At 45.6% G+C, this 14,645-nt stretch overlaps 1 protein-coding gene across 1 annotated transcript in view; it reads right to left on the bottom strand.

The window, feature by feature from the left end:
- The window catches only part of LOC110472325 (alpha-2-macroglobulin-like protein 1), a 28,697-nt gene extending 14,267 nt beyond the window's left edge, over positions 1-14,430 (bottom strand). The window contains exons 1-18 of the mRNA XM_021533908.2: positions 14,375-14,430; positions 13,394-13,560; positions 12,582-12,765; positions 11,305-11,340; positions 10,802-10,946; positions 10,105-10,157; positions 9,772-9,792; positions 9,196-9,355; positions 8,496-8,580; positions 7,992-8,103; positions 6,626-6,734; positions 5,980-6,089; positions 5,025-5,189; positions 4,514-4,735; positions 3,580-3,643; positions 2,993-3,138; positions 2,279-2,425; positions 903-1,076 (exon numbers count right to left, since the gene is read on the bottom strand). Of these exons, the coding sequence (XP_021389583.2) occupies positions 903-1,076; positions 2,279-2,425; positions 2,993-3,138; positions 3,580-3,643; positions 4,514-4,735; positions 5,025-5,189; positions 5,980-6,089; positions 6,626-6,734; positions 7,992-8,103; positions 8,496-8,580; positions 9,196-9,355; positions 9,772-9,792; positions 10,105-10,157; positions 10,802-10,946; positions 11,305-11,340; positions 12,582-12,765; positions 13,394-13,461 (2,001 nt within the window). The 5' untranslated portion in view covers positions 13,462-13,560; positions 14,375-14,430. The remainder of the gene's footprint in view (positions 1-902; positions 1,077-2,278; positions 2,426-2,992; positions 3,139-3,579; positions 3,644-4,513; positions 4,736-5,024; positions 5,190-5,979; positions 6,090-6,625; positions 6,735-7,991; positions 8,104-8,495; positions 8,581-9,195; positions 9,356-9,771; positions 9,793-10,104; positions 10,158-10,801; positions 10,947-11,304; positions 11,341-12,581; positions 12,766-13,393; positions 13,561-14,374) is intronic.
- Between the last annotated feature and the right edge of the window lie 215 nt (positions 14,431-14,645).

The raw sequence follows: 14,645 nt of genomic DNA, 5'->3' as shown, positions 1-14,645 counted from the left end.
CAGCCAGTGGTGAAACACTTTTAAAGGCTGCTTGTTTATATCCATATGCATAACCTTGTAGCTCAGACTCTGATGAGTGCATGAGGAATGGAAACCAGTTTCTGAGGAATACTGGGGCCAACTATTACTTCTCATGCAAGCAGATTTCAACTAGATGTGCACTTCAGATGCCCAGCCCTAGCAATGACACACAGTCTAAGGAATAAGCATCTAGGAGACAGCACAGTAACATGCCTTTTGCAGGGAATCAGGGTCTGTATTTGTATGGTAGAGTTCTGTCAACCTAAGAAACCCATGTAATTCAGTCTACATTTTGGGTTGTTTTCAGTGTGTTGTTACCCTCTTCTCCTATTTTGAGGTGCTTCAACTTGCATATATTTTATTAAAGAGCATTCTGCCAGAAGCAGCACTCAGCACTTCTCACATTTCAGTTAGCAGACATGTTAACACTTTTCTGGCTACCATGCTTGTTAGCACATCAGTTTATTTTGTTGTTTGTCTTGACAGTTAGCTATAAAGCCAAACTGTGAAAAACTTCCTTTTATTTAAACTGCTTGAGGATAAGTAAGGAGATGCTCAATGAAACAGAGTAAAGCAGTTTGTAAATACAATAATAGACAAGTGGTGATTGGTCAGAATATGGTGGGGTGCTCAGGTATTACTGCTGTATTCTTTCCACTACTCCTTTGTAGTTTTGGGAACCTGAAGTTAATTTGTTCATTTTCAGACAATCTTTTTCTTATCAGGTCATTTGGACTATGCTTACTCAGCTTTCCCCATAGTCCCCAAATGAGTGTGGCTACGCTGGACAACAAGGACCAGATGACTCCTTGTAGGCATTCAGGACAGCATATCAGAACTCACTAGCTCAGGAAAAGTTTAGAGGAGGTGTAGGCACCCACCTTAAACAGGTTATAGACATCAGCCTCACTTTGGTACCACGGTGCACCCATCCTAGCCTTTTTGTGTGGTCTGGGCTGCTGGGGCCGGCAAGGGTATGCCTCAAAGTCTTCCAGGCGGTAAGGCAAGCCTCGTCCTCCAACCATGAAGCTGTCTTGGAAGATTTCCTCATGCAACTGCAATGGAAAAACACAGGCCTTCAAACAGGGCTGGCCAACAACCACGTGTATGGGTCAAACTTTTGAGTTGTTGCCCTCTATTCTATATTAAAGAGCTTTGCAGTTGAGGAAGTTAGCACTGGCCCAGCTTACATCAAAGGACATAATATGAAGGACATATATAGGATAATATATACTAAAGAACATCAATCCAAGCAGTGGATGCAGACAAGCAGCTTTTAGGCTGCAAGACAGTTCAAGCCTTTCAACACTAGGGTGCAAAATTAGGATAAAAATGCTTCCGTTTAAACACAAGGCATTGGCACATCTGATCTACATATTTAAAGCTTATTACTTTACACACTTGTTAGCAGACGATGCAAGTGCTCTACACTAGGACAGCATCCCTATGAAATGGACCACCAGATCACACTGTGGGCCCTATCAACAGGTGTAGCACCTCCCCCTGGATTTGGTGAGGCTACTTTGTAACGCCCTGTATAGCTATAATTTAACTTACAACTTTGCATGAGGTATGTACCTCTTTTATCTCTAGTACACTCTGTGGATTTGTGTTAGGATTTTCAATTTTTTGCAGTATTTTTGCTCCAAGTTTTAAATTAGTTCCTCTGAAACACACAACTGCTTTAAGGAAGGTGTTTCCAACCCTTCTGATTCTCAGAATCCACCTGAGTGCTGACAAAATACTGACCACTTTTCACCAGGCACTGTGTGCTCTTGCCTAGCTACTGTTTTCTAAAGAACTGCTCCAAAACGCTGATCTGTCACATGGTTCTTACTCAGCAGTGGTTGGCACAGAGGGATAGGAGGACCCTGCCAGGGCAAAATTCCATTTTAAAGGCTTAACCTCACTGGTTGGTGGAAGATGGTAAAGCAGAGATGAGGATGTGAGGGAGGCCACTAAACACTCTCCCTCCAAGCAGAAAGCACCAGCATTTCCTTGAACCAGCTCTCCCTGCCTCCCCCTGCAGTGCCATGTAGCAGCCACCACCCTTCAGGCAGAGGCTCACAGCACAGAGCCAAGGACGAAAAACACAATCACCCCATAGCTGCTCAGAAGAGGCCAAAGAAGGGGCGTGGCAGGGCAGACACCTAACACTGCAGCTGTCCTGGTGTGTAGTGTGGGCTTCCTGCCACCCATGCATGGAGGCAGAAGGCAGGCAGGCATTAAAGGGTGGCACACAGCAGGCTGCACTCACACTCTCTGCTGTTAGGGTTTGGTTCTTCTGCAGGAGGATGCTCTTGTCAACAGCTCGCACAGAGCACAAGGACCCTGGAGCAGCCTTGAGGTTCAGTCTGACTTGTGATCCTGGGAGCTCCTCCTTTTGTGAGAATTCCAGTGCCACCTGCAAAAGACGACAAGGTCTGGGGGCTTAGCCTTGGAGAGTGTGTCCCTATGACTCTTATACATCTGGGTTGCAGAGGGAAAGATTTGAATAAGGTAGGGAAGGAAGATGAGATGCTGAATCAAGCCATCCTGGAAGTCCATTGGGAAGGTTGAAGGGGCTGAGTGCACACAGCCCTAGCCAGAATTCCTCTACCACACACATCCACCACCCTATGATCCAGAACTACCCAGGGAGCTAAGCAGACATGTTTCTCCTCTGTGTTAGTGAGCGTATGAGGGACAGTGTGTTCCCAAATCAGTAAGAGGGAATGGGGGAAAAAAAGAGCTCAAGGGGACATGGTTTACTCCTTGAGCAAAGCTTGCCAGCTGGTGTTGTGGTGAGCAGGACTAGGAATTCAGGGAGAAGGAGGTTATCTGTCTTGTTTCTCACCCAAAATACTTGGACATCTGGTTTTGCATATATCCAGCTTACACCCTTTGGATGAGGATAAATCAGGCCCAGGAACTACAGCAGACCAGAGCACATCAACAATGCTATCACACTCCTTGTGTGATTTCTGCTCACCTTATGCCTGAAGCACTTTTCTACTTCAAAGTGCTCCACATCAGCCACCACCTCTCCATCTGAGAAGACGGCATACACTAGCAGCTTGATGTCAGGCAGGAAGTCATTGCCAACAGGCAGAGTCAATGAGAAGGAGCCCTGCAGAGCTGCAACAGCAGCAAGGAAGAGAGGGACAACATCCAAACAAATCAACTCATTGGAGTGGGACACACATTAAGAATCAAAAGAGGGACTTAATAATTTCTACCTTAACAATAAGAACACCCCATGCAGATAATGTCACAAATTAACAATAAACCAAGCATAGCAGCCATTTCTTTGACTCATGTCTTCTCTAAAGGTACAAGTTAGCAGCAAAGTCATAAGATTGGATGTTAGATCAATTAGACAAGACAGAAGGAGGACAATTGCCTAGCAAAACACTGAACTGAGAGGAGATTGTGTTGGTCTTAGGAGCAGGATCACCACTAAGAACTCAGTTCAATATTTCCCACCTGTGGATAAGAATAACACCTGCAGACAGAGTCACTGGAGAGTGGTCAGTTTTCTGGGGTGTGTTATGAGACACTTCCCATGTTTGTACTCACTCTGGTGCTGGGTCATTGGCACCTTTTTCTCTCTGCTGAAAAGGATCTTGCCTTTTGCTATCACCTGGAGAACAAAGAGAAGAGCCATTCAAGGGTCTGAATTCCAAGAGCATGAGGAAAGTGTGAAAAGAACATGGGAAGATAGAATTATATCTGACAAATGTTGCCCCAGAAGCTTCTCTGGCAGGACATGATCTCCAGAGTTCTACAGCAGATGGTACAGCTGGGTAGGACTTGAGAGGTGTTGGTTAGGCCATGAGAAGGTGGGGCTGCTTGCAAAGCCACAGGTACTTCTCAAGCTATGAAGCTATGCTCTTAAACCCAGTGAACTCTGATCTTTGCATTACTAGGATCCAGTGCTTTTTGATTGCACAAGTGAGCCCAGTCCAGTAACCAAGACAGTCATAACCTCTCAGCTAGGCTTTAGTCACACCCTTGCTTTGACTCGCTTTCTGGAAAGTGAACTTCATCAAACACTACTGCATACCTGTGCTGTGCATCAAGGCCCTGTGCAAGGGCCTTTCAAGCTTTTGCCTGCAAAGATACAGGTGGGGGAATGTCAGCTGCCCCAGAGATTGCCTCTTAGTTCTCAGACAGATTGCCCCAGACACAGACATCTGGGGCACACCTTCTGGGAAGAGTTCAGGCTAGCCAGCCACCACCATCCATGTGGACATAAGAGAAAGTAGGGCAAATGGCAGGCATCTATTGCCAAGGTTTAGGTCAAGACATGGATCACAAAGCAACTCAGCAGGGGGCTAGGAGCAGGTCCAGGAACTGGAAAGCAGGCACAGGTTTGGGCAGAACAGAAGTCACAAACTGATTGTGTAGGAGTAGCTTTACCTTTCCTTTTAATATCTCTGTGCTGTGAGAAAAGGGTAAAATGCCAGTAAGCATAGCCTTGCCCTGAGAATCAGCTGTCTTCAGTGCTCACCAAGTAGTAGAAATCAATGTGGTCTTCTTCAGGACTGAGTTTATCCTGGGAAAGGATATAATCCACCTGCACTTCCTGCTCTTGATCACAGGACATCACGTAATTCTTGGCCTTGATCTCAAGGAAGCTGTCGCTCTCAGAGTAGAAAGGTTTCAGCCAGTGGAAGTCATCTCCTTCCATTTCAGAAATTGAACTGTTTTCACTTGGAGGGTTGTAGGTACCCTTCCGAGCACATAAACACAAGAGGGCAATACAGTTAGTATCAAGTGATGCAAGGGAGCTTGTACACCTGCTGAAACTCTGTTATCACCTGAGCTGATGTCAGACTGCATATCTGCACACCTAAAATAATTTGTTGAAACATCATTTTAAAGTCTCTTATGAGATTTCCTCTTACAAAGTTTTAGCAAAAATCTAAGCCTAGTAGATTTGACACAATCTCATTTTTCCTCTATTTTTTGATGGGACACACCCCACACCAGATAAAAGATTCTCAGTGGCTGGTACTCACCCTCAGAGAAACCATTGTGCTGTTCCAGCTGGTGGTATCCAGTGTGAAGTGAGCTTCCCCCTTCTCATCTGTGAGGAGTGACAGCTGTGTCTCCTTATCATTGACATCAATTATTAGATGGACTGTTTCATTTCTGAGTGGAGACTCTAAACTGTGGCAGACTATCTGTAGGGAAGGGGAAGAAGTTAATACCATACCCTGTTGTGCCAGACTCTGAGGCACTGCCAGTCCTTAATATTAATTGCTTCTATCACTGGGTTCTCTCAGCCCTTCTAGCTTTCAGAGCAGTTGGAAGGATCCAAATAAAAGTCCAATAAATACATGAAAGCAACAATTTGAAGCTGTTCAGGACTGAAACAAAATAGTAATACAGGCAAATGAGACACCTCTACTGGGGGAAAAGGTGAATTCCTCAGATCCTGAGATGTTTCTTGGACAATGCTACAGGATCTTTGATGACCAGAAAGAGATTTGTCTCCAACAACTTAACTCTTGCTGTTCCTTGCCCTCCATACCGGGGTCAGTACTAACCCAGGTGAAAGTGTTCCTAGCCCTAGAACAGCAGTCCTGGCATCACCCAGGAGACCTGAGTTGGAAATGAGTGCCAGTGATCCGATATGCAAGGCTTTAGAGATTTCTGCCAAGTTACCATGAGCTTTCATCCAAAGGGAAATGTAATGTGCCTGCTAATGCCACCCCCATCCCATATGCACAGATTAGTTTCAGGAGATGTTCCTGGGGAAGCCTCCAGAAACTGCAGCTGGCCCCAGAATTCCAGTCCAGGAAATATACTATGTTAGGATGGTGAAAAAAAAAATTTTCTACAGCAGGCTTCACTCCTAGTTTCTGGGTGCCAACAGAGCAGCATTTATTTTCCTGGAGACTGTACATTTCTTGCTACAAAAGGTTTTATCTGTAATGCATTCTGAGCAGAGAAGGGATCCATGAATGTTACCTTCCCTGTGTATGGTATCCCTCGTTTGTAGAATGGATGGAGGTTGACAAACTCTACAGATTTCATTACCGTTGCAACAGGAATTAGAGCCATTTCCACAGAATGCACTCCTGGAGGGAGAGATGAAAAATCTGTTGAATCTGAAGCAGTGCTCTTAGGGAAGCAGAAGTAAAAAATGCACTTCAACACTACCTATGACATCTACAAGCTCTAAATTTAGGAGACAAAATACATTCTTCTAGGATATGATTCCATCAAGCTTTCTGGGCTTCCTGCTTCATGACATGATGCATAATAGCCTATAAGTATTTATTTACATGTTTATCTGTTTGTGTTTTTTGAAGATAGAGGGAAACTAAATTACTATTTATAAGCAGTCCAGAACTTTGCAACTGGCTGAGGAACACCCTCAGTGTCCAGGCAATCACTAAGAAGTTACACACATGCGAAGGGAGGTGAACAGTGGAGAGGATCAGGAAATCTGGTGAAAACAGATGGAAGAGGTACTAGAATAGAGAGTATTGCCATGACAGAAGATTTGGGAACCTTCAAGTTACTTTTTCAAAAGAAATTCCACTGTCACATAAAGACAAAAACCAAAAATGCTGCCTGTGAAGAAGAGAATGCTCCATGTATTATCCAGTACCTGTTCCATTTTCTACCATTTTTACTTCTGCAATTACATAACTGTCAGCTTCATTTATTTCCAGAGCTTCTGTCTTTATTGTGACAGTAACACAGCCATCCTTATTTGTCTGCACAGAGAGAACAGAGAGAAAGAGTGTGGTGTGAAGGAAGGCAAACTGTTCCATAGACACAAGGCAATCCTAAAGAAGTATTTCCAGATATTTTTTGAATAGAGGAAAGCTCCCAAATTCTAACTGCAGAAACCCATCATGGATACTTTAGGCAGAAAAGAAAATCAATATGCTTGGATTAAACAATCACCAAAAAAAATTGGCAAAAAAAAAAAAGGTACTTAAGGCAAATCACATAAGGGTTAATTATGTCACAGATAATCTCAGGAGACTGGATTCAGTCCAAATCCCATAGCTGAGAGGGCATGAATTTCACTATGTGAGCTAAAGGTCTCTTTGAAATGTTGTGGCTCTGATGAATAAAGCCTGACAGTGTGGCTTTCCAAACATGACCATTCCTGTGACATGGCCATATTAAACACAGGCATCCTGCCACGTACAGATGGCAAGAGTTTTGCCAATCATTGAGGCAGAGCCTGGGTACAGCCAGTGTTTCTAGCCATGCCTGTGAAGTGCTCCTCAGAACCTTTCAGGGCCTCTTGCATGCCATGTGGACCTGGCATTCAGCTGATGTTTTGCACAGCTAAGACTGCACAGTATTCCAGCTGGAGTACATTTTAAAAGATGCAGAGATCCAGCTAGATTTTTATATTCTGGTTCACTGCGGGCTGGTCTGACATTTAGAAATATTTTCCTGTGGCTCTCAGGCCAAAAGAGCTGCATCTGAAACCTGTGGGAAAAAAACAAATGCGAAGCACAAACACAAAAAATAATGGACACATATGAGAAGAAAATGTAACCAGCAGTGGACATAATTTCAGACCAGACACTAGCAAGCTTAAGATGATTCATTGTGCAGGGATAGAGCAAGAAACAGGGCATGGATCCACAGTCCATGCGATGCACTGATAGCCTGCCTATTGGTGGGCGTGGTCACAGGGCTGAATATGGCAGTGATCTGAATAGCCCCACCTGATGGGGTGATCTGATTGCACACAGTGTGATACAGGCCCTTGGAAAGGGTCCCAGCGCCACTGCCTCCCATGGCTTACACCTTCTCCCAATGCACGGAGTCAGGAACGCACAGCTAGAGCTGTAATTCCACCAACAGGGTTATGGGAAGAGGAATCAGTGCTCTGGTCATGTCCAGCAACTGGACTGCACAGGTTGGTGCCCATCTGAGGTGCATGGAGGCAGGTTAAGGGGGCAGAAGCACATTTCCAGACACTTTTGATCTCCTGTTTGTTCACCTACCCAACTGTTTTGCTTCTGAATCGCCGAACTTGTAGAATTCTCGTTTATGTCTTGGGTGGCTGTCATAACAATAATTTCTACTTTCCCCTGAACAGGCTTCCCATAAGTATACCTATGTCAAAAGAGAGAAACATTCACCAAAAGACAGACTGCTGACTATCAGCAGAAATATTGGTATAGGACACCTCCCATCCTCATCAGGGGAAGTGGAGCCTGGAGAGCTTTGCTTTGTACTTGTTTGCTCAGGAACTTTAGCTCATCTTCTAAAATAATTTTGCATCCCTCTCCACTCGCTATACCCAGCATCTTTAGTGTCCTTCAGTCTCACAGTAAGTGACCAGGTGTGAGAAGGAGCCCATTCCAGAGTGTGATCTGTCTCCCCAAGACACAGGGTAATGCAAAAAAGATCATACTGACAAGTGGAAGACCACTTCTTTTTCATGAGCAATCTGGAGGTGGCAGTGGAGGCAAAGGACAGAGATCACAATGGTATCATGTACTCACTTGCCACAGGCAACCAGCTGAAATTCCTCATCTGATGCAGTGATATGTGGAGGGTGCTCAATTTTAATCTCAAATTTTTTCAGCACTGTACAGAAGACAGTAAGATAAGGATTGAGGAAAAAAACAATGGATGGTATGGATGAGTAAGGACACTGACAGAAATTGTGTTATAGCTGCAGTCCAGATGAGGGAAAGACAGTGACGTCCCTAGTTCTTCATCACCATGCTGCAGTCGAGTTACACCCTCCAGCCACACCACCCTGAACTTGCTGCTGCAATTGCACACAGGACTGCTTTCTACTCCAGCTCAGGCAAGCTTAAAAACTTTGAAAAGCACAAGGTTCTGTCTTTATCAATGCCAACTAATGGGACCAAGCATGATTCCACTTGCCATTACAGCAACTGACTGGAGTGGATGACAAACCTAGCCCAGAAAATGGTGACAGTGAGCAGCAAAATGTGCTCATTACAGGGCCCAGATGCAGGTACAGTGAGATGTCAGCCCATGGCCTCTCCTTTGTACCCTATGCAGCTGCAGAACCTCCAGCCCTGTGCGAGGTGTGCACACAGACCCATCCATCCTTGTGTCCATTCTGTTGTTCTCCTAAGGCAAAAGGTGGGATGAACACAGCTGCAGCCCCTGCTCTCTCCTCCAGCTACCCACACTGCTTTTCCCTCCCCTCTGGTGCTGGAGTCTCACCATATTCCTTAACACTGAAGGTTTTTTGAGCCATGTCCTGCTGCACTGAGATGATATAGTTCCCAAGCGATGCTTCAGATGCCAGGGGGAAGGATAGATCCACAATGCCGTGATTTGACTTTACATTCAGCCACTCAGCAACACGGTTGTATTCAGGATCCTGTTTGGAAAAGGGCACTCAGAGCCACAAGTCACATTGGGAGCACGTGTACCTGGCAGGTCCAGCCATACTCAGGCACAGGAAGGCACTACAAGGGCTTAAACTTGACCCAGCAGAGAGGATTCCAGATCGCCAGGAGAGATACTTTTGCTTCCTTCCAGCTTTATTTTAGTAAACTTAGGAATTACAGAGGCTGCCAAGAACAGTAAAGCTACTGAAGTGGCAACATTATCACACCATGGGAAGGAGAAGCACCTGTGCTGACCACATTGAAGCTGACCACACAGAAGAACTTTTGGCTGAACCTGAACTATAACCACAACTTCATGAAGTTACATTTGTGGCACACCTCTGGGAGTGAAAGATCACAGTAGAAGAGACAGAAACATCCCTTTGGTTACTTCTTTGTCACTTACCTGCAGCCATATCTGGGAATACTGTAAAAACAAGAGAAACACAATCTCAGTTTTGTAAAACAGCATATATGTGAACCAGTATAAAGAACTCTGCCTGACATGGGTCCCTGAGCAGAAATTTCTGCCCCATCCAGACCCCACAGTATGTCTCCTCCTCCCTCTGTGCCAGCTTACACCCATCTTTTTACAAGGGACCAGTGGATAATGGTTTCCTCCTAAGATAATTTATTTTTATCGTTTAACAGGCATAAAGGGAGATATCTCTTTCATGAGCCTCACAATGTGTCTCATGCTGAAGCTCCTACTTCTAGAAAGGCACAAGGTGATACTCACCTCATTTTTAATGACCTTAAGGTTCTCATCAAGGTTCACAATTCGAAATTTCACTGCAGATATAAAGAAAAACATAGTAAAGCATTCTGACTGCAACATGTCCTTGCACAAACTTGCTTCTCCTTTTCCATGCTCCAGTATTCATACCTCAGAGATGCTCAGGTCTTTTCCCAAACAGCCCTCCCCAGCATCTCCCACCCCAGAGGGCTTTGTCTGGGAGGGTTATACACAGCTGTGTGCTGCAGAACCCCACTGCCTTTACCTATAGAGATTACAAAGCTGGGGTAAACAGAGGGCTTGTCTATAGTGGCGTCTGTCTAAGGTCCAGTCATATCATGAAGATTGTGGTGACTCTGTAATTCTACAGCTTGGAACTGGCACTCTAGGTTTTATTCAAATACGAACAACAGTCTTCAAGGCTCTCCAGTGTCCTGGAGAGTCCTGGCTTTCCCTTTAGGTGTCACTACAGATATGGCACCAAAACAACACCCAGGAGCAGCAGGCTGGGAATTTGATGTAGCACACCTTGGAGAGGAACATCCTGACTCAACCTGTTCCTAGAAACACTGGATAGTAATCTGCTTCCTTCCATCTCCAACAGCCTTAGCTTGCTGCACTTGGTGAAATCTTCCCTCCAGGTGTGGCTGCTATCTTGACCCTTCCCTCCCCATTTCCATGTGCTGCCTTCTTGTCTTACCTGTTTCTCCAGGTTTGTATAAGCCCTTGTCTGTCTCTATCAGAATTATATTCTTTTTGGGCTTGACCAGAACTTTTTTGTCACCCTCAAGGAGCACATTGTCTCCACTGTGGATCAGGACATGCAGAAAAGCCACCTCCTCTGACTGTCAGGTTAAGAAAAAAAAAAAAAAAGAAAAAAAAAAAAAATTACCTCAGACTACAAAGAGCTTGAAACAGAACCAGAGGCACCTGTCCTTCCAAAATCTCCGATGTCCCCCTCCTCCTTTCATCTCCTGTGATTTAAGTCTCTCCTTTCCCAGTCATAGTCTTCTTTTCGTTGTCCAGCTTCTTTATTCCCTTTTCTTTGCCTCTCTGCTTGTCATGTTTGCCTCTTTGCACATTTATTTTTCCTCTTTACTCTCTTTCCCACCCTGCATCTCCAACATGAACATGGCTCAGGCACAGGAGAAACTGAAGCCCTCTAATTTGTAAGAGCAGAAACAGATAAGAGACATATCCTACCTCTGTTTTCTTGGGAGTTAACATGAGGTCTGGCACCTGGGTTGATTGACACAAGGAAATTGAAAAAAACTCATCAGAAACTTGGCATCTTGTCACAGATATAAGACATCATCTCCCTGTTAAAAAATCCCCAAATTCCAGAGTCTAAATGCTTCCGTTTGTGATTCCATTTGTGATCCCGCTTGTGATTCTAGGGAGAAGCAGTCACTGTCTTGTTCATGAACTTAATAGTGAACTGACCAATATGTAATTCTCCCACTTAACACAAATGTGAGAGTTCTGTGGAACTAAGTAAACCACAGGAAAGTCAGATCCAAAGTAAGGGGAAATGGGATGCTGCTGAGGCAAACACAGGACATCTCAGCATCAGAGAGACTGAGCTCAGCAGGAGAAAGATCTTTTTGGTGGTTTTTATTTTTTGCTGACAGCAGATTTCCTTGGCTTTCCAGAACCAGGGCTTGCTGTCTCCTAAGGGCTGGCACCAAACTCTTAGTTAATCATTGTCATCTTGATGTAAAAGCCAAAAGTGACTACAGCCCCTCCTTGAATGCTACTGAGTCTGCAGGGCAATCAGGGCATAGGCACAGTGACTTTGTGCAGTGCTGAGGAAGACAGGGGCAGTTTGTAGAGCCTCAGCACCACACACATCTCCATGGCTCTCCAGAAACATAGCTGAAAGTTCTGTCATCAGTGTGTCTAGATAAGCTAACTACAGCAGTCAGCACTGACAGGAACTCAAGCCACTCCAGAAATATCCTCGGTGAAATTCAGTTCATTGTGGGTTCAGCGCCATCACAGCTAAATTAAAGCAAGCGCAATGTCTATGCAGGCTGCAGCTACGTCTGGCAATGTAGATGCAGCTTTAGAGCAGCATGGTCCTCTAGGAGCTGAAGGGGCAGGCTCCTGAGGAAACAAGGATGAAAGGAATATATTTGCAATGCATTGACTTTTGCTGTGATATACAAGCACTTTTAGGGACAAAACAGTGATTAAACTGAAAATAAATGTTTAGCACACTTTATGTAGGATGAATTCTGCTGATACAGATCAAAAGAGATCTGTTCTTTTCTATAAAGACCTTTTTACACATAGGAAAGATGTCCTACTATCTTAGACTCCAGGACACTGTTGCATTTTGCCTAGCACTGGTAGGGAAATATACTTAGCCTGCTTGAAACCTATGGCAGTGAAAAGGACAGTGCAACCAGAGAAGTGCCGTGCTCTTGTGTGAACGTGAAAGTATCCCCTGTCAAATCAGCAGCCACATCTGCACTCACCTGGAAGGTGATGCTCTGAAAAGTGCCCGGCTTCTCCACATCCTGCTCCACCAGTGTGTGATTCTGGGTTTTTGTCTGCAAGGTGACAGCCAGGTGGACGTTCTCAGTTAGGGAGCTGAAGTGAATGTAGAGCTTCTCCTCCTGGGACTGCTGAATGATAGCAGGGAACACCACCAGATAGTGACTAGAAGAGAGCAGTACATGTTCAAAAACAAGTCAGAGGCTGAGGCGGACAGGCCAGAATCTATCTCTTCTGCTTTCATGAAGAGGTAGAGCAAGGGTGAGAAATGTCTGGAGGACTGCATTGAAGGATGTTTAATGCTTTTAAGCTCCTTTTCAAATGAGAAAGGAGGAATATGCCCAGTTACAGAGAACTCCCAATTTCTCTGTGTCACCACCCTACCACCAGCCAGGACACAGCTGCCCAGTCCACAATGCTCCAGCTGCGAGTATACAGAGCAAAGCTGTGTGAGGAAGCCAAAGAAGCCAAACATTCAGTGGAATTAGACTTCTGTCCTCACTAGTGAGGACTTCACCCCCACCAGCTCAGCACGAACAGAGGCAGAACTCCTGTGGCCTCTGCAGCATTGTGGCGTGTGCAGTGCAGCTCCTGCTCAAGCCAACACCGGGGGCTGCCCCTGCAGCAGTGCTTGATGCCCGGGACTCTGCAGGAGCTGCTTCTGCTCAGCCTCCCTGGGAGCCAGGCCCCCACCATCCAGCTCTGGGGTGCCAAAAGTGCAGCCCCTCAGCACCACCCTTCAACAACAGGCCCTTCCACCAAGCCCCCCAAAATCAAAAGGAGAGAGTCTCACGGTTCCAAGCTTGCTGCAGCTGCAACTGGGAATAGGGTCAGGGCCAGGAGGAGCAGTGGTGCTCCCATTGCTTGGGCTGGGACAGACAGCTGACAAGATCCACACTGGAGCAGAGAACTGCATGTATTGATGGGTTGGAGCAATCCTAAATACCCCCTCAGGTACTCCTAGGTTCAAAGAGTAGGGGAGTTAATATATGGAGTATAGGAGTTAATATAATATCTTTTCTAGGCTAATGACATGAGCTAATATTTACTTGCTCCCACCAACAGCAGAGTGAAGGTCACAGCACAGTTCTCCACCCACACTCATGTTCAGGTGCTATTCCAGGCCAGGGTGGATGCCAGGACACTGGGAACAGGTATATGGAAATATATGTCTCTAACTCGGGCTGAAGGGGACTTGGGAGAGTCTCATCTTATCTGGGGTTGGTCTGGACCCTGGTTGCAGTTTCTGATGAGAGCCAAATCCGCACTTCAGCTACTGTCCTCAGCTTGTAAAAAGCATCATCAGTTTTTAAAAAGCAACATTAGCGATCTTCCCCTCATTCAGTCATTACTGCAAACTTGGAGTAGAAACCTTTCAAATCACCTCCATTCCATGCATCACTACCTCTGTCCACCCATCCGTCCCAGTTATGTCTGATCCTCCTGGGTACCGAATCTTTTCCAGGGCAGTTCCTGCTACCTATGCCAACTGCTCTCATAGTTCCACTGTTAGGCCTTTCCAAATAAGGCATGACACTCTAATAAATAAATAAAGTCCACACATATTTTATCAAATCTCTACTTTACATGTGCCCAAGCTGGATGCCCAGTCTTCTGACAGACTCCCCCATCCATAAGGTGATTCTACACTGACAGCATCACTCCCCTCCTCCAGACTCTTCCCAGGCACTGCATCCTTGTGTTTCCATCTCCTGAGTGGCAGCAGTGAAGTGCACAGGGCTTGGATGAATTTGCCCTCGAGTTACAACCTCACCTGAAGGTGGACGTCCTCATTCTGTCCTGGCCCCTGCTGTGTTTTAGCAGAGCACAACCAAAGGTACACAAGCACAGAGAGAATTTGCCATCCACCCGTGCCTTGCTCCTGGCTGAAGCAATCCCCGGGGTTTACTTTGGCACGGTGCCCATCTGTGTGCTTAGCACCCACTCTCCTGAACCACAGTCCGATGTAACAGGGGCACACCAGCCTTCAACCTAGCACCCACATTGCAGATAAACCTCGGGTTTAAAGCACTGCTTGTTACTCA

The sequence above is a fragment of the Lonchura striata genome, chromosome 2 (genome assembly GCF_046129695.1).
Source record: "Lonchura striata isolate bLonStr1 chromosome 2, bLonStr1.mat, whole genome shotgun sequence".
NCBI classification, from domain to species: domain Eukaryota; kingdom Metazoa; phylum Chordata; class Aves; order Passeriformes; family Estrildidae; genus Lonchura; species Lonchura striata.
This window is presented reverse-complemented; position numbering and strand designations above follow the sequence as displayed.